Genomic DNA, 23074 nt, shown 5'->3' with positions numbered 1-23074 from the left:
AGGAAAAGGACCATGAGTTAAGGAGGGGCTGAAGGGCTGGTGAGGTCTCAACAGAGAAGACACAGTTGGACTGATCTAGGATAAATTACATTGGCAGACAGGTTATGGGAACAAGGTGTCATAAACTAGGGTACCACAATAGCTCAAGGAAGAAACAGTACTAACCAGAAAAATTACTATCAGTAGTAGTCATTAAAAACAACAATTATTGTTAAAATAATTATCATTAAAATAATAATGATTTCCTAACATTTAGCACATAGTACGTACTTGACCAAGTTTTAACATGAATCATTTCAGTTAATACAACCTCCCTGTATGAGGTTTTACAGAGATGGAACCTGAGCTCAGGGAGATGAGGTAACTTACTCAAGGTCAAAACTTATAAATATGGGGCCAGCGCTGTGGTGCAGCAGGTTAAAGCCATTACCAGTGCCGGCATCCCATTTGGACGTCAGTTCAAGTCCCAGCTGCTCCACTTCTGATCCACCTTTCTGCTATGACCTGGGAAAGCAGTAAAAGATGGCCCAAATCCTTGGGTCCCTGCACTCTTGTGGCAGACTTGGAAGAAGTTCCTGTCTCCTAGTCTCGGATCAGCTCAACTCTGGCTGTTGAGGCCATCTGGGGAGTGAACCAGTGGATAGAAGATCTCTCTCTTTGGCTCTACCTCTCTCTGTAACTCTGTCTTTCAAATAAATTAAAATAAATCTTTAGAAAAAAAACTTATAAATAGGAGCCTGCATTGTGGCATAGTGGGTAAAGCCACTTCCTGCAACACTAGCAGTCCATATGAGCAATGGTTCTTGTTCCAGCTGCTCCACTTCCAATCCAGCTCCCTGATAATGTGCCTTGGAAAAACAACAGAAGATGGCCCAAGTGTATGGGCCCCTGCCACCCAAGTGGGAGACCCAAATGAAGCTCCTGGCTTCAGCCTGGCCCAGCCCTGGTCATTGCAGCCATCTGGGGAATGAACCAGCAGGTGAAAGATCACTGTCTCTCCCTTTCTCTCTGTAACTCTAACTTTCAAATAAATAAATATTTTCTTTAAAAAAATCAAAAAAAAAAAAAACTTACAAATAAAAAGAGACCAGATTTTGGGCCCAGCATTGTGGTGTAGTAGGTTAAGCCTCTGCCTGCAGTCCAGCATCCCATATGTCCACCAGTTAGAATCCCAGCCACTCTACTTCTGATCTAGCTCTCTGCTGTGGCCTGGGAAAGCAGTAGAAGATGGCCCAAGTCCTTGGGACCCTGCACCCAAATGGGAGACCCAGATAAAACTCCTGCTCTTGGCTTCACCTGGCCCAGCCCTGCTGGCCATTGCAGCCATTTGAGGATTACTAGCAAATAGGTGGTATTTAAATTCATGAGCCTGGGGCCGGCGCTGTGGCTTAACAGGCTAATCCTCTGCCTTGCGGCACTGGCACACCGGGTTCTAGTCCTGGTTGGGGCGCCGGATTCTATCACGGTTGCCCCTCTTCCAGGCCAGCTCTCTGCTAAGGCCCGGGAAGGCAGTGGAGGATGGCCCAAGTCCTTGGGCCCTGCACCCCATGGGAGACCAGGAGAAGCACCTGGCTCCTGGCTTTGGATCAGCGCAGTGCGCCGGCCGCAGCGGCCATTGGAGGGTGAACCAACGGCAAAAAGGAAGACCTTTCTCTCTGTCTCTCTCTCACTATCCACTCTGCCTGTCAAAAAAAAAAAAAGAAAGAAAGAAAAAAATTTGATCTGCTATAGATTTATTGAATTTCCATATATGCAAAGAGAATACAAAATTTTCTAAATGTAGCACATCAAAATTCTAGAGAAGATATTTATGTCATTATTTTCTCAGAAATCTTCCAATAAATTATTATCTCTTTTTTGTTTTTGTTTTCTTTCTTTTTTTTTTTTTTTGACAGGCAGAGTTAGATAATGAGAGAGAGAGAGACAGAAAGGTCTTCCTTTTCTGTTGGTTCACCCCCCAAATGGCCACTACAGCAGGCGCGCCAGAGCCCCAACTGGGACTAGAACTGGAGTGCCAGCGCCGCAAGCAGAGGATTAGTCAAGTGAGCTGTGGCACCGGCCAATAAATTATTATCTCAAGACAACTGAATTTGACTTTACTCTGATTAAATTTAGACCCATCAACTGGCTACTTTATTATTTTCAAACTGGGCATCCACTGTTTTAATAAGAACATTCGGCTGGTACTACACTTGGAATCCAAAATGTCACATTTCTGTAAGCGTTTGTATTCCACATGTTATTTCCAAAGCAAAGTACTGAACTGTGAATGCCTTCCCTCAGGACTGTGAGGTATACAAGTCATATGAGAACAAGTGCAACATTTAGAAAACCTTAAAAGCAACTACAAACTGCAAAACCTTGTTGTCCTATCCTTTTACACATAGGTTTCCATCATCAAAATATTGTTGAAAAGTAAATATTTATCTTTTTAATAAACGTTTTATTGCAGAATAATTTTAAATTTACAAAACAAAAATTGTGAAGTAGTACAGTTTCCCATAGACCCCTCACCCAGCTTCCCCTATTCTTAACATCTCATATTAGTACATGAGTTTAAAAAAATTCAGTGTGAACACAGGATGATGACTACTAGAGGGCTGGAGGGGTGGTAAGGATAAAGGGAATTTGAATAAAAGAAAAATAGGAGAAGCTGCGTGTGGTTCATTAACGGCGACAATAAGTGTTTCTTGCATGAAATCACATCAAGCTGGTTCTTTTCTGTCCCCTTGTGTATCCCAAGCATGGCCAGCAGGGGGCATGATTTCTTAGAAGAGAGGCTAACAGAGGATGCAGACCTCAGTAACTGGGATGTAACTTTTTTCTCTAGATAGACAGTGTTTGTCCAGCATGCTGCTGTTTAACTCTACCCCACAGTCCGGAACCCATTAAGGGCCAACTCACTGATCTGGACTGGGAAAGAACTTGTAAGTGGAGAAGGTATGAGTGGGTGGTTTGCAGCAGCTTAGGAGAATAGGAACCGTGGCACCTGCTGAGATGCAGGATGAGAGGGAGGTGAGTGTCTCACCTGTTCCTCATCATCGCTGAGGGCTTGCTCACTTGGAAGGACTTGATTGACATCCAAGCTCTGGGGGAAATACAGGGAGTGGCAGACCTTTTGTGTCCGTGAATTGCTGACTGAGAATCGCTGGAGGTGGATCGTCAAGGTCAAGGGCAAATGGGTCAGCTTCAAGGCCTGAGAAAGCAAAATCAAGGCAGAAATGAAGCTCTCTGACACTTGCAAGGAGTAGAAGCAGGGTTGGTGGCATGTTTTTCTTCCCAAAGAGGTGGCAGGGTTAAATCCTGAAATTCACTGCCTCTGTCATACTCCTCCATGAATAACTTGGCCTAGGACACTTGCCTACTGCACCACTGTGCATCTCCCATGGGCACCTGAACCCAGCAGAACTGTAACATCTTCTCCAGGGAGCTGGTTTTTTTTCCCCTCAGCCTACTGCTCTTGGACCTTCTCCTCTTCTCCTCAGAGGCTCTGTCCCTCTCAGTGATGTGTCTACTGCCCTGGGACTCAGAAGCCCTGGGATGCCAGGCACTAGCCTGACTCTATCTCCCTCCATCCTGCAAAGACTGCATTGGGAAATCCTGCATGGGCAACCTCAGACCAGGGAAGTGTCATCTCTTAGGGAGTGAGCACCTGCTTTCTGTAGGTCTTCTTTCCACAGTTCTGACAGAAGCACTTGCTTTTTCTTGATAACTCCGTGGGCTGCAAGAAACGGCGCAGCGCATCCTCCTGCCCCACCCAGAACAAGGACAAAGCAGGTTGATTAGTTCCCACCTAGAGTACAGCCTCCCCACCCTGCTGCTGAGGGGTTCCAAGCAAGCTCACTCCATGCCCCCCACTTTAATGTCAGGCCCACTGTGTTACAATTGGTGGGTCTCAGAAACTGCTTCCTGCAGGGGGAACAAAACAGGAGAGACACCTGTTAAGGGAGCAGCAGAAGGAAGAAGAAATAAGAGTAAAAAAATAAAAAATACTTTTTGCCAAATCAAAGCATAAATTGACCAGAGCCTCACAGATGAAATGCGAAGTGACATTTAAAAGCCAAGGGCAGCTAAAAGAAGCAAGGGGAAATGGCAACATTAGGTTCTGTGGGAACAGTGAATCCACCAAGAGAAACCTCTTACCAGTGTTCTCAGGGGCTTTAAATCCATATCAAAAAGACTAAGAGGGAGGGTCAGCAAGCTACTGTCTCTGCTAGTCTCCTTGGTGCAGTCCAGGCAAATCAGGAACTCCTTTATCCCAATTGTATACAGGGCCTGCAGCCTCTCTACCTGCATGAGAGATCAGGGGAGACATAAGATTAAAAAACCATTAAGAGCCGGTGCCGCGGCTCACTTGGCTAATCCTCTGCCTGCAGCGCTGGCACCCCAGGTTCCAGTCCAGGTTGGGGTGCCGGATTCTGTCCTGGTTGCTCCTCTTCCAGTCCAGCTCTCTGCTGTGGCCCAGGAAGGCAGTGGAGGATGGCCCAAGTGCTTGGGCCCTGCACCCGCATGGGAGACCAGGAGAAGCACCTGTCTCCTGGCTTCGGATTGGTGCAGCACGCCGGCTGTAGTGGCCATTTGGGGGGTGAACCAACAGAAAGGAAGACCTTTCTGTCTGTCTGTCTGTCTGTCTCTCTCTCTCTCTCTCTCACTGTCTGACTCTGCTTGTCCAAAAAAAAAAAAAAAAAGCCATTAACCAGCCCAGGCCAATTTCCAGAGGTTGGAGCCACCAGCCGAGAGCTCCAGAAATGGGAGCCACTCTATGTTTTATTGTGAAAGTGAAAGGTAATAACAGTAATTACATGATTGAATGGCAATAAGCATTTTATGTGGATTAACTTTCATTCCTGGGGCCGGCACCGTGGCTCAGTGGGTTAATCCTCTGCCTGCGGTGCAAGCATCCTAAATGGGCGCCCGTTCTAGTCCCAACTGCTCCTCTTCTGCTCCAGTTGTGCTATGGCCTGGGAAAGCAATAGAAGATGGCCCAAATGCTTGGGCCCCTGCACCCGCGTAGGACACATGGAAAAAGCTTCTGGCTTCAGATGGGCGCAGCTCCAGCCATTGCGGCCATTTGGGGAGTGAACCAACGGATGGAAGATCTTTCTCTGTCTCCCTCTCACTGTCTGTAACTCTACCTCTCAAATGAATAAATAAAATCTTAAAAAAAAAAAAACCTTTCATTCCTCTCAGCACCATATACAAACAACAGTGGATAAGTTAAACGGGTAGCCTCTGTGCTCTCTGCTCCAGGTTCCTACCAAGTCCACATCTGTGATCTGGTCTTTAATCAGGTTCCAAACCGTGAGGTAGAGCTGTGCAGCATCATGCTGGACGAACACTACAAGAGAGAAGAGCAGCAGCCCAGTTAGTGAGGTTTCTGGGGATCCTCTCATACCTTTCTGCCCTAGCTACCCAGATGCACATGGACACTTCATCCTGTCTTAGCCTTCCTCTCTCCCAAAAAAGCCTCCATTTGTACTTCCTATTAGATGTTCCATGAAAGAAAATTCAGCTTGGTATTGATTTTTGAGAACTCCTCTTAGAACTTAAGCTCCAGGGAGTAGGCATTGGGCACAGTCAAGATGCTCCTCAGGAGCCAGCCCCATGGCATAGTGGGTAAAGCCTCCGCCTACAGTGCCTGCATCTCATGTGGGCACTGGTTTGAGTCCTGGCTGCTCCACTTCCAATCCAGCTCCCTGATAATGTGCCTGGGAAAGCAGCAGAGGATGGCCCAAGAGAGTGGGCCCCTGCACCCATGTGGAAGACCTGGATGAAGCTCCCAGCTCCTGGCTTCGGCCTGGACCAGCCCTGACCATTACAGCAATTCAGGAGTGAACCAGCGAGTGGAAGATATTCTCTCTCTCTCCCTCTCTCTCTCTCTTTCTCTCTCTCTCTCTCTCTCTCTGCCTTTGCTTCTCCTCTATAGCTCTGACTTTAAATTTAAAAATAAAATAAAAAAATATATTTTTAAAAAAGATGCTGCCTGGGACACCAGCACTCCATATCAGAATACCTAGGGTTCAAATCTCAGCTCTGCTCTCAATTCCAGCTTCCTGGTAATGCACACCCTGGGAGGCAGCAAGTGATGGCTCAAGGAGTTGAGTCCCTGCTACCCATGTGAGAGACCTGGATTATGTTCCAGGCTCCAGACTGCAGCTTGGCTCAACTGCAGCTGTTGTATTCATTTAGGGAGCATTGTCTCTCTCTCTCTCTCTCTCTCTCTCTCCCTCTCCCTCTCCCTCTCCCTCTCCCTCTCCCTCTCCATTTCAACCAAACACAATAAATATATTTAAAACGATTAAAAAAGGAAAAATTCCCTAAAGTATACAGACTATTAAGGGAGACTAAAAAGAGGTGAGAATACAGCTGGAATGGTGGAGTAGAGGCCTCCATAAATCTGCTCCTTCAGGAAAGAAAATGCTGGGAAAAAACATCATAAAGGTCACATATGGCAAACCCCCAGCCAACATCACACTGAATGGGGAAAAGCTGAAAGCTGTGATCTGGAACAAGTCAAGGATGCCCACTTTCACCACTATCATTCAACACAGTAGAAGTTCCAGGTCTCCTATGCAGGTGCAGGAGCCCAAGTACTTGGGCCAACCTCCACTACTCTTCCAGCTGCATTAGCAGGGAGCAGCCAGGACTCAAACCAGCACCCACATGGGATGCCAGTGTCACAGACATCAACTTTACCTGCTATGCCACAACACCAGCCCCAGTAAATGGTATTATATCAAATTAAGTTTTTTCCACACAGCAAAGAAAACAATACAGTTAAAAGATAGCCTATGTAATGGGAAAATTTTTGCAAATATTCATCCAATAAGGGATTAATATCCAGACAATACAAGGAACTCAACTCAATAGCAATAAAAATAATAATCAGGTTTCTAAATGGGCAAGTGACCAAGAATAGACATTGCTCAAATGAATAAAAATTGCCAAGTATACTTTTTATAAAAAATCTTGACAATGCTAATATTCAGGAAAATATAAATAAAAACCACAAAGAGTGGCTTTAATCTCTCATCTGAGCTAGATTGTTATAAACAAAAAGACAAAAAAAATAAATGCTGGCAAGGATGTAGAGAAGGAAAGGGAAACACACGCCGTTGGCAGAAATGCAAATCAGGGTAGCCTCAGAAAACTCAGAAATAGAATTCCCATATGATCCAGAAATTCCACTATTGGGTATATAGTCAAAGGAAAGGAAACTGGTGTGTCAAAGAGTTAACTACATTCCCATGTTTGTTTCAGCACTATTCACAACAGCTAAGACACAAATGCAATCTAGGTATCTAGCAACAGAAGAATGAACAAAGCAAATGAGGTATAGGGGGTGGTGTTGTGGTGTCCTGGCAATTCCACTTCTGATCCAGCTCTCTGCTTATGGCCTGGGAAAGTAACAGAAGATGACCCAATTTTCTGGGCCCCTACACCCATGTGGGAGACCTGGAGGAGGCTCCTGGCTCCTGGCTTCAGCCCAGCCCAGCCCTCTATCTCTATCTCTCCCCCACCCCCACTTTTTCTCTCTCTTATTCTGATTTTCAAATCAATAAATATTTTTTAAACAGAAAAAACAATGAGGTATATAATAAAAAATTATGAAATCCTATCTGTCACAAAATGAAACTGGAGGACAATGATGTTAAGTAGAAGCCAGGCACAGATTCTGGGAGCTGGATTGGAAGTGGAGCATGAGACTTAAACCAGCACTCATATGGGATGCAGCTTAAGCCAATGTGCCACAAAGTGGCCCCAATCTTTCTGCCTTTCAAAAACAAATAAAATGAAGTGGGCATTGCATTTAGTGCAGTGGTTAGGATGCTGCTTGGGTTGCCCACATCCCACTTCAGAGTGCCAGGATTTAAGTTCAGGCTGTGCTTCCAATCCAATTACCTACAAATGCACACCCTGACATGCAGCCATGATGGCTCAAGTAATTGGGTCCCTGTCACTCACATGGGAGACCGGGATTGCATTCTTGGCTCCTGGCTTCAGCCAGGCCCAGCCCAGAGTGCCACATGCATCTGGTGTTTAACCAGCAGAGTGGAGATCTCTCTCTCTCTCTCTCTCTCTTTCTCTCTCTCTCCTTGACCCCCCTCTTCCTCTTCCCCCTCCCCCACCCCTCTCAAGCTTCAGTCCCCTCCAGATCCATAGGTAGGAGCTGGACTAGGAGGATGATCTTACATGGCACATTGTACTTCTGGAGGCAGGAGACGAGCTCCATGGGTCTCACCGCCTTCTGCCGGCTGTCCTGCATCTTCTCCAGCAGCAAAAGCAACTGGAAAGGGACACTTCTCTTCTGCTCCTCCACTCCCCTCGGCACTGTTATCCTGCCAGATAAGAACAGCCAGGAGCCTCCTTAATAGCCACCGTTCTCAGTGGGAGGTACACATTGAAATCATGTGGGAAACATTTTTCTTTTTTTTTTTTTTTTTTTTTTTTTTGACAGGCAGAATGGATAGTGAGAGAGAGAGACAGAGAGAAAGGTCTTCCTTTTTGCCGTTGGTTCACCCTCCAATGGCCGCTGCGGCCAGTGCACTGCGCTGATCCAAAGCCAGGAGCCAGGTGCTTCTCCTGGTCTCCTATGCGGGTGCAGGGCTCAAGGACTTGGGCCATCCTCCACTGCCTTCCCGGGCCATAGCAGAGTGCTGGACTGGAAGAGGGGCAACCTGGATAGAATCCGGCGCCCCGACCGGGACTAGAACCCGGTGTGCCGGCGCCACAAGGCAGAGGATTAGCCTGTTAAGCCACGGCGCCAGCCAATGTGGGAAACATTTTTGAATTTCCAGACTACTCCCCACAGGAACTAAATTCTGGGGGTGGGGCCCAATTAACAGAATTTTTAAGTTCCCCAAAAGATTTGAATGGGTAACCAATACTGAGAATCACCATGCTGGTGCATTGGTTGGTACATAGTCCCTTCTCAAGAGGGGCATCAACAACACCACTGCCTTAACCCCCACTCCCAACCCTGCCCTATAATCACAGTAGAATGAAGGGCAGATACTCTGGGTGCTAGGTCCACATCCAGGCCAAGCACCAAAACGTCCAATGTGATGTACTCCAAATTGAAAGCAAAGATTGAGTTAGGCCCAGGAAGGACAACATAAAGGGTGCCAGTGTCTTTCAGCAATGATCCATTGTATTGTGGCCATCTCTCAATTGCCCATGCCAATAGACGAGAAAAACAAGCAAACACAAGGCAAAAGAGAATGAGTGATTGTGTGGTACATGCATGGGGGTTGGGGGGGTTTCTCCTGGCATTTTCCCCAACACTGACCTAGTTCCCTTTTAATCAAATCAGTAGCTATCAGTTCTGGATGCATTTTAAAATCACCCAAGGAGCTTTTTTAAAAGTATCAAAAGAGTGGGCATTTAGCTTAGGGGTTGAGGTGCCCATGTCCCACACTGGAGTGACTGGGATCAATTCCCAGCTCCAGGTCCTGACTCTGGTTTCTGGTTAATGTAGACCCTGAAAAAGGGGTGATGGCACAAGTGATTAGGTTCCTGCTGCCCACATAAGAGACCTGGATTATGTTCCTGGCTCCCAGCTTTGGCCCAGTCCAGCCTTGGCCCTGGAGGGCATTTAGGAAGTGAACCAATTGATGGGAGTTCTCTTTCTCTCTCTCTCCTTCTCTCTCTCTCTTCCCCCATCTCCACTCTGCTCCCCTCCCCTTCCCTCAAAATAAATAATAAATAGTGTAAAAGTACAAATGCTTGGGTCCCACCCCAGATCAACTGAAACCACAGAACTGAGGATGGAACCAAGCACTATGCATCTTTAAAATTTCCTATGAGCTTCTAAATGCAGAAAAGTACCTTTTCTCTGGTAATTTTTGAAAGAAGATCTTTAAAACTCCAAGACATAGTGAATACTTAATATGATCAGTTTATAATGCTTTATAATTACTTTATGTTTATCAGTCTGAATAACAGACTCACCTCTTCAATATCTTGGTGAATTCCACATTCATGATGAATACCTGAATCAGGGAATTAAGGCTACAGGTCTGTCCAAGGTTGTATAAACCAACTAGGCCTATAAAGGGATGAGGAAAAAAATACAAGTACAAGGCATAAATAAAGATTTAACAAAAAACAAATTTTTTCTAGTTGCACTAAGGACATGAAATTCTGTGAAGTGCTCTCACAGGCACAAAGACCTCACTAAGAGCCTTACCAATAAAAGAGGAAGTACCAAAGCATGAAGCTTTGCAAAGTTAACTAACAGGAAAAATTTTAATGATCTATTACAAAAGATAGGTGTCACCAAAAAAGGTGTATTATTCATTGCCAATTCAATAGTACAAGCAATTGTTGGAAAAGCAAAGGAAAAGAAATACACAAAGGCAGACATTTGGCAAAGTAGTTTAGACACCACTTGGGACACCCATATTGGATACCATATCAAGTCCCAGCTCCACTCCTGATTCCAGCTTCCTGTTGATGTGCACCCTGGGAGGCTGCAGTGATGACTCAAGAAGTTGGGTCACTTCCACCCAGGTGAGAGACGTGAATTGAGTTTCTAGCTCCTGACATTGGATTGGTCCACTTGCAGACACTTGGGGAATGAACCAGTGTGTTGTGTGTGTGTGTGTGTGTCTTTCCCCCTCTCTTTCCTTCCAAATAAATGAAAATAAATATATGTTTAAAGAAATATGGCTGGCGCCGTGGCTTAACAGGCTAATCCTCTGCCCTGCGGTGCCGGCACACCGGGTTCTAGTTCTGGTTGGGGCGCCGGATTTTATCCCGGTTGCCCCTCTTCCAGTCCAGCTCTCTGCTATGGCCCGGGAAGGCAGTGGAGGATGGCCCAAGTCCTTGAGCCCTGCACCCGCATGGGAGACCAGGAGAAGCACCTGGCTCCTGCCTTCGGATCAGCACAGTGCGCCGGCCGCAGCGGCCATTGGAGGGTGAACCAGCGGCAAAAAGGAAGACCTTTCTCTCTGTCTCTCTCTCTCACTATCCATTCTGCCTGTCAAAAAAAAAAAAGAAATAAATAAACGTTACAAAAAGCATATAACTGGGAGAAATATGTGTTCCCCCCATTCAAATTGTCCTCTACAGAGCTGACCCAGAACAGCATCTATGGGGCTCAGAGATAAGAGCAACTCTCCCAGCTAGTTTATGCTGCACTCCATGGAGAGTTCCCTGCCCACTCCCTACCACAGAAATGGAGGAAGATCCACCTAATCTAAACCTATCTGAAAAGCTGAGAGCCATTAGGAACTTACAAGGACATAAAAAATCCAAAACATAACATTTCTCTAACACTCTAGCAACTCACCTCCACTTTCCCAACCCAACTTAGGCTCAATGGATCCCACAGCTGAACAGTTTAAAAGGGAAGGAGAACCCAGAACTCAGAATTCCTTAGAAAAGAGCTTTGGTGTTTATGGAACAAGGCAATAAACGTAAAAATCCAAGGGTAAGAAGTGATCACAGATTTCTGCTGCCTTCAGCAGGGACAACGTGTTCATTCTGTCCCCCCCACCCCAAACCCAATTGCCTACAATGGCTAGAGCTATGACAGGCCAAAGCTGGGAGCTGTAAATGCAATCCAAGTCTCCCACATGGGTGGCAGGGACCCAGTTACTTAAGCCCTGATTCTTCCCAGGGTCTGCAGTGCCAGGAAACTGGAACAGAGCTAGGACTCAAACCCAGGCACTCTGATGTAGGACACAGGCATCTTAACCTCTAGGCCAAACTCCTGCCCCAGACTTAATTCCATTTACTTTTCCTAACAATCCTTGTGCTCAGTACTGTTAACACCCCCATTTTACAGATATATAAAAGGAGGCAGAGGAGATCATTATGGTCTACAGCTGTAGAGTACAGTGAGTGAGCAAAGCATTCCTATAAAGCCAAAATGGGGGAAATGGCAGGGTTGTAATGACCGTGACGGTAGTCCCAGGGACCATGACGTTCTCTCAGCTTCTCTCTCTTCCTCTTCATGTTGTTCTCCTCCTCCTTCTCAACAGACTGTGCTGGAAACTGTAGAGACTCAGCCAGGACTGACCGGCAGGTTCTCGTCAGGAACCCAAACACTTTGCCCATTAGGGATCACTCCAAAACTCCCAGGCTGAGGCTGCCTGGCTGGTGTTTAGAACCACATGACTCCATTTTCAGAAGAGCTATCATGAGCAGGGCACAGTGAAAGCTCTGTGAAAACACACGGCAGGTGAGTAAGGGGAAGGGAAGGGATAAAGTGTATTTGTGTCATCGGTTCTGATTTCCAAGAGCCGTGTCCCAGAAGGAGACAGTGGAAGCAAGAGCAAGGCATAGGCAATAGCAGAGATGTCCCAGGAATGCTTAGTGCAGCACTGTACTCAGAGCGGGCCAGGACACTGGTAAACTAAGGAAAGCGTCAAGAAACCAGTCCGAATTACAGTTTGAAGCCTGCAGTGTAAGAAGCGGTTTGTTCTTTGAACAGGAAGGGTCCCCTTGCCCACTTTTGTACATCCTGGATATACGCTGCAAGCAGCAATCACCATACCGCCTCCAGTCTTCTACACCCTGGATACCCGCCCACCCGAACCCTTGCCCTGGCAAATTGCTTCTCAGGGAGGCAGTTTCCTCCTGGGACAATACTTTCCCCATCTCCTTACTCATCAAGAGTAAACACAGCCTCCCTTAGAGCAACTCCCCACTGGAGCTGATCTTTCGGGATGACACCCCAAGTGGACAGACCCCTCGTGTCCACTACCAACACACATTCAGAGAGATGGATCCTAAAGCTCCAGGGCTTGGGGACAGCAGCAAGGCCAGATGTCCCCTACTCTTGGCCACACACATTTCCGTTGTTCTTAGAGGCACTGCCAACTCTCACCACAGAATTCCTCTTCTCCCCTAGATTCTCTACTCTGGTAATTGGCACAACATTCACCAAGGGGTCAAGCTGGAAACATGGGTGTCTCCTTACTCTCTGCTCTCATCCCCAGGCACCTATGGCAAACAACTCCACTGCTGAAAGGCAGCTCACAAGCAAACTCCCTGGTGCCCGCCTTCGACTTCCCTGGATACTCCCACAGCCACTCAAGTCCCCATAAGATGTTTCCACATCTGGAAAACATGTCCCAAATCCTCGGGAAGGCCCATACACATTGTACACAGAACTATTCAAATCACTGGCTTACTCTGATATGAGTATTTGTTTCTCCATTTGCCAGTGTGTGGTTTGCCACTCAGATGCACCTCTCAGCACAGACACCGACTCCCCAGGCTGAGAGGGGTGTTGGTGGCTGACAGCAGCCATGTCCCTCTCTGTACAAACCAAAGGTCTGGGGACACAGCAAAATTGCAGCTATAAAAGAAGCCATGTCAGCCTAAAGTACTCAAATTCTCCCGGTCCTTTACTTCCTCCTGACAACACAGACCTCAGCCACTGGTCTGTTCTCCCCAAGCATGCTATGGAATCCCAGGAGGGGTCTCATCTGTGTTTGGAACACAGCTCACATGCTACACTACCACTTACCTCCCTAAACTGTCCTCTAGGAAGCTATGGGGCATGGTCAGACACAGCAGTCAGTATGCAGAGGCGCCCCCATCTCTCCAAGTGGGAGCTCAAGGAGACACATCTGAACAGGATAGAAACAAGACCCACAAAATCAAGCCCCTCTCAACCCAACATGTGTCCATCTCCCACTCCAAACCAAGCAGGAGCAAGGAGCATCCAGACTCTAATGATAAAAGACCCCCCTCTTACTCCATTAAGGCCTTCCCCAACCTGCACACATGCCCAGAAAAGCCCAATACAACCAAGATAATGACCTTCCTGCTAAGGCAATAGTAAGTAACACAGCCAATTGGAGCTTGTCATGTGCAAAAGAGACAACTGAGCCTGCACAGAATACAGAGCCAGGTGCAAGCTGCAGTGCTGAGGAGGACAAATCAAAGACAGAGAGGGCCTGGCCACAGCTTCCCCATCCAATAAAACCCCTGTTCAGCTCCCTCACAGAGCCAGTCAGTAGAACCTCTTCTTGCTATGCTATCTGTCTTGTGTTCAAGCATAAGCCCCCAATAAACTGCATCCGGGCTGAACACCAGCACTTTGTCAATTTCTATTTGCAAGTGAGCCAAGGAACTCTGGGTCAGTATCACATCAGGTCTCCCCACCACCTCATGTCTTCTGATTTCACTGAGTTCCTTCTTGAAAGGACTTCAATTTCTTCCTGAAGCTTCTACCTTCCCCAGTGCCTTCAGGCCTGCCCACAGATACAACTAGGGAGCACAAACCATGCTGTAGTCTCTTTGCTTCCCTTCTCTTGGCCCAGAGGCATGTACACAGGATTTCCTCAATGGTTCGCCTTTCTCCCTGCCAACAGTCCAGTGGTCCTATAGCCTACCTAGCGATTAGGCACTAAACAGTTTTTTGTTTTGTTTTGTTTTGTTTTTACAGGCAGAGTGGATAGTGAGAGAGAGAGAGAGACAGAAAGGTCTTCCTTTTTGCCGTTGGTTCACCCTCCAATGGCCGCCGCGGCCAGCACACTGCGCTGATCCGAAGGCAGGAGCCAGGTGCTTCTCCTGGTCTCCCATGAGGGTGCAGGGCCCAAGCACTCGGGCCATCCTCCACTGCACTCCCGGGCCATAGCAGAGAGCTGGCCTGGAAGAGGGGCAACCGGGACAGAATCCGGCGCCCCGACCGGGACTAGAACCCGGTGTGCCGGCGCCGCTAGGCGGAGGACTAGCCTATTGAGCCGCGGCACCGGCCCACTAAACAGTTTTGATTAAACTAGGACTCTCTTAGGATCTTTGGGAGAGATTCTTAGAGGGAAATTGCCAGGGCCAGCGCTGTGGTGCAGTGGGTTAAGCCCCAGCCTGCAGTGCTGGCATCCCATATGGGTGCCGGTTCATGTCCCGGCTGCTTCTCTTCCAATCCAGCTCTCTGCTATGGCCTGGAAGGCAGTAGAAGATGGCCCAAGTCCTTCGGCCCCTGCACCTGTGTGGGAGACCCAGAGGAAGCTCCTGGCTCCCGACTTCGGATCAGCTCAGCTCTGACAGTTGTGGTCATTTGGGAAGTGAACCAGCAGAATGGAAGACCTCTCTCTCTTTCTCTCTGGCTCTACCTCTCTATGTAAAAATTAAATAATTTTGGAAGGAAGGAAGGATGGAAAGGGAGGGAGGCATGCAGGAAGGGAAGAAGGGAGGAAGAGAGGGAGGGAGGGAGGGAGGGAGGAAGGAAGGGAGGGAGGGAGGGAGGGAGGAAGGAAGGCAGGAAGTGAGGGAGGGAGGGAGGAAGGGAGGGAGGAAGGGAGGGAGGGATACAGGAAGGAAGGAAGTGAGGGAGGGAGGGAGGAAGGAAGGAAGTGAGGGAGGGAGGGAGGAAGGGAGGAAGGGAGGGAGGGAGGGAGGAAGGAAGGGAGGAAGGGAGGAAAGGAAGGAAGAAAGGAAGGGAGGGATGCAGGAAGAAAGGAAGGGAGGGATGCAGGAAGGAAGGAAGGGAGGGAGGGATGAAGGAAGGAAGGGAGGGAGGGATGAAGGAAGGAAGGGAGGGAGGGAGGGATGAAGGAAGGAAGGGAGGGAGGGAGGAAGGGAGGGAGGGAGGGAGGGAGGAAGGGAGGAAGCTCTTTTGCCTTAGCCATTTACAAGGATCTGGATTGGAAGTGGAGCAGCCGGATGGGAACTGGCACCCATATTAGATGCTGGTGTTGCAGGAGGTGGCTTTACCTGACTACTCCACAACACTGACCCCGAAGACAATTTTTTCAAATGAAGCATGAAATTTCCAAAGCATGGTTTCAACATCATTAGTGAACCAAGATCTGCTCCCCAGCTCCAGATCTGGTTTTAGTCTTTAAAAGGCAAAATAGTCCATGTCATTTCTGATGACTAGGCACTTGATGCTGACCAAGTGATCACTTGTGTTAGCACCATATCTAAGCAATAGGACAAGGTCATTTGGATTAACCTTAATATCTGAATATCCAGTTGCAAACATTCTAAACATAACTTTAAGGTGAATTCTCATATATTTCAGATTTTGAGGTATAAAAGCACAATTTCTGGGCAAAAGTAAGAATTGAAACAATGAATGAGGATTGCATCATTTTGCATATAAAACTATTATTTTTAAAGAAAATAAATTTTAAAAGAAAATAAATTAAACATTGACACATATATTAATAGTTTGTGAAAAATATTATATCCTTTGGGGGTTAACAACTATTTATTAAGCTTAAGAAATAATTCAAGGGACCCACACTGTGGTATAGCAGGTAAAGCTGCCGCCCACAATGCTGGCAGCCCTTTTCAGCACCAGTTCGAGTCCCGGCTGCCCCATTTCTGATCCAGCTCTCTGCTATGGCCTGGGAAAGCAGCGGAGGATGACCCAAGTCCTTGGGCCCCTGCACTCACATGGGAGACCCGGAAGAAGCTCCTGGCTCCTAGCTTCAGATAGGCTCAGCTCCGGCCATTGTAGCACTGCAGCCACTTGAAGAGTGAACCAGCAGATGGAAGACCTCTCGCTCTCTCTCTCACTTTCTCTCTCTCTCTCTCTCTTTCTCTCTGCCTATGCCTCTCTGTAACTCTGCCCTTCAAATAAATAAATAAATCTTTAAAAGAAAAAAATAAATAGTTCCAGGAAGAAGAGTCCAGATTCAATCAAGTCACTGCTCTTTGTAATGTAACTCAGTGTAAGGCTAGAAACTGTTGTCCCATGACCGCTTTAGATTGTCATTAAATTAAATAGTTCAGGAGAGGAGTCTCAGATCTGACAGTTGTTCAAACTACAAATGCTGGGGAACAACATGACTTCTGGAAAATAGGTTCCTAAAGATAATATTCCTGAATTACATTCTGCCATGCACAAAAAATACTGATAGTTTTAAATGTCATACTTCCATATCATGTGCATCAGGCATCTGAATAGGCAGAAAAAGCCAGAGTTCATTTTATATCTAATAGCATGAATTGATGATGAATTTAGCAAGGATTCAATGCTGCAAAACTTGAAGAAGAAAGATTTGTAGCCTGGAAATCCAGTTTTTAAAATATTAAAGTTGGGGCCGATGCTGTGGCGCAGCAGATTAAACCTTGGCCTGAAGCGCCAGCATCCCATATGGGCGCCGGTTCTAGTCCTGGCTGCTCCTCTTCCAATCCAGCTCTCTGCTATGGCCTGGGAAAGCAGTAGAAGATGGCCCAAGCCCTTGGGCCCCTGCACCTGCATGGGAGATCCAGAAGAAGCTCCTGGCTCCTGGCTTCAGATCGAGCAGCTCCAGCCATTGCGGCCATCTGGGGAGTGAACCAGTGGATGGAAGATCTCTCTCTCTTCTCTACCTCTCTCTGTAACTCGTCTTTCAAATAAATAAAATAAATTTTTTCAAAAAAGTTAAAGTCATACAATTGTCATCAACAATGGAACAAACAAGATGAAGGCTAGGAACGGTTTAAGAACCCGTGTTTTTTACAGCTCAATTTATAATAGCTAAGATGTAGAATCAATCTAGATGTTCATCAGCTGATCACTGGATAAAGAAATTGTGGTGTATATACACATGATGGAATACTACTCAGCCAAAAAGAGGAAGGAAATCTTGTCATTTGCCACACAATGGATGCAACTGGAGACCATTATGCTTAGTAAAATAAGCCAGTCCCAAAAAGACACATGTCATATGTTTTCCCTGATTTGTGGTAACTAATATACAGCATACAAAAAAAGAACTAATATATATGAGTGAAGTTGACATCTTGAGATTTGATTATTATTTATAGCCCTTGTCTGTACTCCTGAGGAACAATGGTTTTTCTACTTGCTCTTGTTGAATTCCTTATTTAGTGGAGAGTTAAGTTTGTAATTATGAACTAAATTGAAAGTATGTCATTTATATTTATTAAATAAAAGTTAAAAAAAGAAAGTATGTCGTTGCAAAAATTAAAATAAAAATAAGAAAGGAGGGGAGGCAGCAGTGAGGAAGGATAGAGTGCAAAGCATCATTATGTTCTCAATATATGAAATGTGTTCCCTTTATATAAATAAAAAAGTTTTTTAAAAAAAAAAATCACAAACATTCAGCCAGGGTTGGCATTCTAAGTATGCAACTTGTGCCATTACTTGGCTGGTTTAATGCTTTCCCCTTCCCAACTTTTTTAACAGGGAGTCTCATGTTCTTTTCTTTTTTTTTTTTTTTTTGCCACAGGGCCAATAAATTATGTAGCCTGTCCTGTACAGTGTTCTGTTCACATTTCTTAGGCATGTGTTCAGAAAGTAATAATAGCACAGCAGAACATAACAGAATTCCTGGCCAAAGGATAAAGATGGTCAATCAGTCCACGGCACACTACGTGACACCAAATATTTTGTAATTTTGTACAAGTTGTTCACAGGCACCAGGTGCTTCAAAAAACTACTCAAACAGTTAACAACTGCAAAAGCAAGAATGCTGTACTTTACAAAAACTAATGCCTGCAATTTCTTCACTGAAACCTATAGAAGGAATAACAAAATTAAAAGTCATTTGAAAACCCCAAGGTTTCTCATGCATTACCTGCTGTAGGATCTTCCTGCCCTTCAGTTTTAGAGAAGAGGTTGAAATTGGTGTGCTTTTAAAGGGGATATGAGAGGAGGCCAGAGAGGTGGCCTAGTGGGTAAAGCCACCACTGTGATGCTGGTATCCCACATGGGTGTCATTTCATGTCTAGGCTGCTCTGCTCTGGTCCAGCTCCCTGCTAATGGCCTGCGAGGGACAGCGGAGGATGGACAAGTGCTTGGACCCCTGCATCCATGTAGGAGACCCAGAGGAAGCTCCTGGCTCCTGGCTTTGGCCTGGCTCAGCCCTGGCCATTGCGGCCATTTGGGGAGTGGAAGATCGATTCATTCTCTCTCTCTCTCTCTCTCTCTCTCTCTCTCTCTCTCTCCTGTCCATCTCTCCCTCTCTCTCTGTAGCTCTGATTTTCAAAAAGGGGGAGCAGTGAGAGCCAGATAACCTCAACTGTGACTAAATATTTTTTTGACAGGCAAAGTTAGAGAGAGAGGGACAGAGAGAAAGGTCTTCCTTCCGTTGGTTCAACCCCCAAAATGGCCGCTATGGCCAGTGCGCTGCGCCGATCCAAAGGCAGGAACCAGGTGTTTCCTCCTGGCCTCCCACGCGGGTGCAGGGCCCAAAGACTTGGGCCATCCTCCACTGCCTTCCTGGGCCACAGCAGAGAGCTGGACTGGAAGAGGAGCAACCGGGACAGAATCCGGTGACCCACCCAGGACTAGAACCCCGGGGTGCCAGCACCGCAGGCGGAGGATTAGCCTAGTGAGCCGCAGCGCCGGCCAACTGTGACTAAATATTGACTCTAACTCTCAGTCCCTCAGAGTTCTGTCAAAAGGGGTTAACATATAGGCAGATGCTGTCTGACTGTAAAAGCACAAGCTTACATCAAAAAGCTTACCATGGTAAGCATCAAGAAGCTTACCATGCTTCTGAAAACATGGTAATTTTCAGTGTGCTTTCTCAATGGAAACTAAAAGTACAATTATTATCTTGAGGAGGGCAAAGTCCTGAATTTTTTATTTTGCTTTGGGAACCACCAGTCTAACATTTTTCTACTAGAAAAGCAAAGCCTTGGACCAGCACTACAGCCATCACTTGGGAGTTTATTAAAACAGCAGAGGGAGCCAGTGTTTAGCCTAGCAGTGAAGACATCCACACTGGCGCACCTCAGTTAGATTTCTGGCTCTAAACTTCAGATTCCTGCCAATGCAGACAGTGAGGGGCAGCAGATGACCGAAACTAAGAGTCCCTGATACACATGAGGGAGACCTGGACTATGCTACCAGCTTAGCAGTTGTAGACATCTGGAGAGTGAACCAATGGGTGAGAGCTCCCTCTCTTTGCTCTCTCTCTCTCTCTTTCTCTTCTTATCTCTCTCTCTCTCTCTCCCCTTCTTTTCTCCCTTCTTCCTGTTCAAATATCTAAAATGTTTTTTAAAGATTCATTCTATCTATTTGAAAGACAGTTACAGAGAGAGGTAGAGAGAGAGGGGGAGAGAGAGAGAGAGAGAGAGAGAGAGAGAGGTCTTCCATCTGCTGGTTTACTCCCCAAATGGCTGCTGAGCTGAGCTGATCTGAAGCCAGGATCCAGGAGCTTCTCCTAGGTCTCCCTAAACAGGTGCAGGGGTCCAAGGACTTGGACCATAGCAGAGAGCTGGATGTGAAGTGTAGCAGCCAGGACTCAAACCAGTGCCCATATGGGATGCCGGCGCTGCAGGCCATGGATTTAACTGGCTGTGCCACAGCACCGGCCCCCACCTAAAATATTTTTTAAAGACAGAATATTAGGCTCCACTGCAGACTTACTGAATTGGAAGCCATAGTTTGACAAGATTCCTAGGTGATCCACATGACCATTACAGTTTGAAGCTTTGCTCTAACAGCAAGCACTGAAGAAGCTCTGGCTTCTAAAGTATTTGAGTTTTAATGCAGCAGCTACCATCCATTTGTTTCATGAAGATTATTTTCAAATGTCATTTCTTACAGAACTATTTTAAAAAGCCTTAAATTCAAATGTAATCAAAGACCAAGAATAACCAAAACAATCTTGAGCAAAAAGATTTTGACTTCAAATATGTTATAAGGCAGTTATAACCAAAACACATGCTAAGAGCATAAAAATAGACTCAACCAATTGAATAGGGTACAAAAGCCCAGAAATTGGGGCTGGCACTGTGGCCTAGTAGGCTAAGCTTCTGCCTGCAGTGCCGGCATCCCATATGGGTGCCAGTTCATGTCCCGGCTGCTCCTCTTCCAATCCAGCCCTCTGCTTATAGCTTGTGGAAGATGACCCAAGTGCTTGGGCCTCTGCACCCGCATGGAAGACCCAGAAGAAGCACCTGGCTCCTGGTTTTGGATCAGCCCAGCTCCAGCCATTGCAGCCATTTGGGGAGCAAACCAGCAGACAGAAAATCTCTGTGTCTCTCCCACTATCTGTAATTCTGACCCTCAAATAAATAGATAAATCTCTTTTTAAAAGCCCAGAAATAGGGGGCCGGCACTATGGCGTAGCAGGTAAAGCCTCCACCTGCAGTGCTGACATCCCATATGGGTGCTGGTTCAAGTCCTGGCTGCTCCGCATCTGATCCAACTCTCTGCTATGGCCTGGGAAAGGAGTAGAAAATGGCCCAAGTCCTTGGGCCCCTGCACGCACGTGGGAGACCCCGGAAGGAGCTCCTGTTCTTTGGCTTGGGATCAGCCCAGCTCTGGCCATTGCAGCCAATTGGGGAGTGAACCAGTGGATATAAGGCCTCTCTCTCTCTCTCTCTCCTCTCTTTGTGTAACTCCGACTTTCAAATAAACAAATAAATCTTTAAAAAGCCCAGAAATAAACTCAAGAATTTATAGTCAACTGATCTTTGATGGAAGTGCTAAGAATACACAGTGCAGAAAGGACTGGGGAAATTAATCATCCTATGCAGAAGAATGAAGCTAGACCCTTATTTTATGTCATTTTCCACAAATAAATTCAAAAGGATTAAAGTGTTAGATGAATGACCTAAAATGTAAAAGTACTAGAAGAAATCGTAGGGTGTGGGGAATATTTATAATGCTGGTGTGGGCAACAATTTTATGGATTAGTCCTGAAAGTTCAAGCAACAGCAGCAAAAATAGACAAGTTGGATTGATCAAACTAAAAAGTTTCTGCACAGCAAAAGTAACAATTAGCAAAGTAAAGAGGCAATTCGTCAAATGCGCAAAATATTTGTAAACCATACATCTTATAAGTAATGAAGATCCAAAATACATAAGAAATTCAATGAAATAGCAAGAACAATAGCCTGGTTAAAGAATGGTCACGGACTAGAACAGTTACTTCTCAAAATAAGACATACAACTGGGCAGCATGCTCATGAAAGAATGCCCGGCATCACTAATCATTAGAATACAAATTAAAACTACGATGAGCTAATGCCTCACACGTGTCAGAATGGCTTTTATGGGCCGGCGCCGTGGCTCAACAGGCTAATCCTCCGCCTTGCGGCGCCGGCACACCGGGTTCTAGTCCCCGGTCGGGGCACCGATCCTGTCCCGGTTGCCCCTCTTCCAGGCCAGCTCTCTGCTGTGGCCAGGGAGTGCAGTGGAGGATGGCCCAAGTGTTTGGGCTCTGCACCCCATGGGAGACCAGGATAAGCACCTGGCTCCTGCCATCGGAATAGCGCGGTGCGCCTGCCGCAGCGTGCCTACCGCGGCGGCCATTGGAGGGTGAACCAACGGCAAAAGGAAGACCTTTCTCTGTCTCTCTCTCTCTCTCACTGTCCACTCTGCCTGTCAAAAAAAAAAAAAAAGAATGGCTTTTATGAAAAATATGAACGAGAAGCACTTTTGACATTATAAAAAAGAGAACCTTTGGACACTGGTGGTAGAAACAGAAATTAGTACAGTCATTATGAAAAACAGGATGCAGCTTTGTCGAAAAACTAAAAATGAAACTACTCTATAATCTAGTGATACCAATTCTGGGAATATATTCAAAGGAACGGAAATGACTATGACAAAGAGATAACTGCATGCCCATGATCATTGCAGCAGTGTTCACAAGAGCCAAAATATGGAATAAACCTAGGTGTCCATCAAGGGATGAGTGGATCAGGAAAACATACATACACACAATGGAATACTATCCAACCTTAAGTTAAGGACTGAGAAGTTGCTACTTAAAGGGCCCATGATATTTTCATAGTTCAGGAAGAGAAACCCTGCCAACCAAAAATATACCCAGCAAGGTAACCTTCAGAAATGAAGGAGAAATAAAGTTTCTCAGACAAGCAACAGCTGATGAAATTCATCAACACCAGATGAGCCTTATAAGAAATGCTTAAGGGGGCCAGCGCTGTGGCATAGCAGGTAAAGCTGCCGCCTGCAGTGCCAGCCTCCCATATGGGCACCAGTTTGAGTCCTGGCTGCTCCACTTCCAATCCTGCTCTCTACTATGGCCTAGGAAAGCCATGGAAGATGGCCCAAGTCTTTGGGCCCCTACATCTGTGAGGGAGACTGGGAAGAAGCTCCTGGCTTCAAATCAGCACAGCTCCGGCCGTTGCAGCCATCTGGGGAGTGAATCTCTCTTTCTCTCTCTCTCTCTCTCTCTCT

General features: G+C 46.4%; 1 protein-coding gene across 12 annotated transcripts in view; it reads right to left on the bottom strand.

Moving 5' to 3' along the window:
• The window catches only part of USP18 (ubiquitin specific peptidase 18), a 48788-nt gene that overhangs the window by 11013 nt on the left and 14701 nt on the right, over window positions 1-23074 (bottom strand). For 7 of the 12 annotated variants that reach the window (XM_062194480.1, XM_062194475.1, XM_062194476.1 and 4 more), the window contains 7 exons: window positions 11904-12168; window positions 9952-10048; window positions 8194-8339; window positions 5259-5338; window positions 4144-4290; window positions 3653-3748; window positions 3029-3196 (listed from right to left, as the gene is read on the bottom strand). In XM_062194480.1, coding sequence (XP_062050464.1) covers window positions 3029-3196; window positions 3653-3748; window positions 4144-4290; window positions 5259-5338; window positions 8194-8339; window positions 9952-10048; window positions 11904-12063 — 894 coding nt within the window. In that variant the 5' untranslated portion in view covers window positions 12064-12168. The remainder of the gene's footprint in view (window positions 1-3028; window positions 3197-3652; window positions 3749-4143; window positions 4291-5258; window positions 5339-8193; window positions 8340-9951; window positions 10049-11903; window positions 12169-23074) is intronic. The other 5 variants (XM_062194485.1, XM_062194487.1, XM_062194483.1 and 2 more) reach the window with 1 other exon arrangement.

This window comes from Lepus europaeus, chromosome 6 (genome assembly GCF_033115175.1).
Source record: "Lepus europaeus isolate LE1 chromosome 6, mLepTim1.pri, whole genome shotgun sequence".
Lineage (NCBI taxonomy): Eukaryota > Metazoa > Chordata > Mammalia > Lagomorpha > Leporidae > Lepus > Lepus europaeus.
The sequence above is the reverse complement of the archived record's forward strand: the minus strand, read 5'-3'. Positions and strand labels throughout refer to the sequence as shown.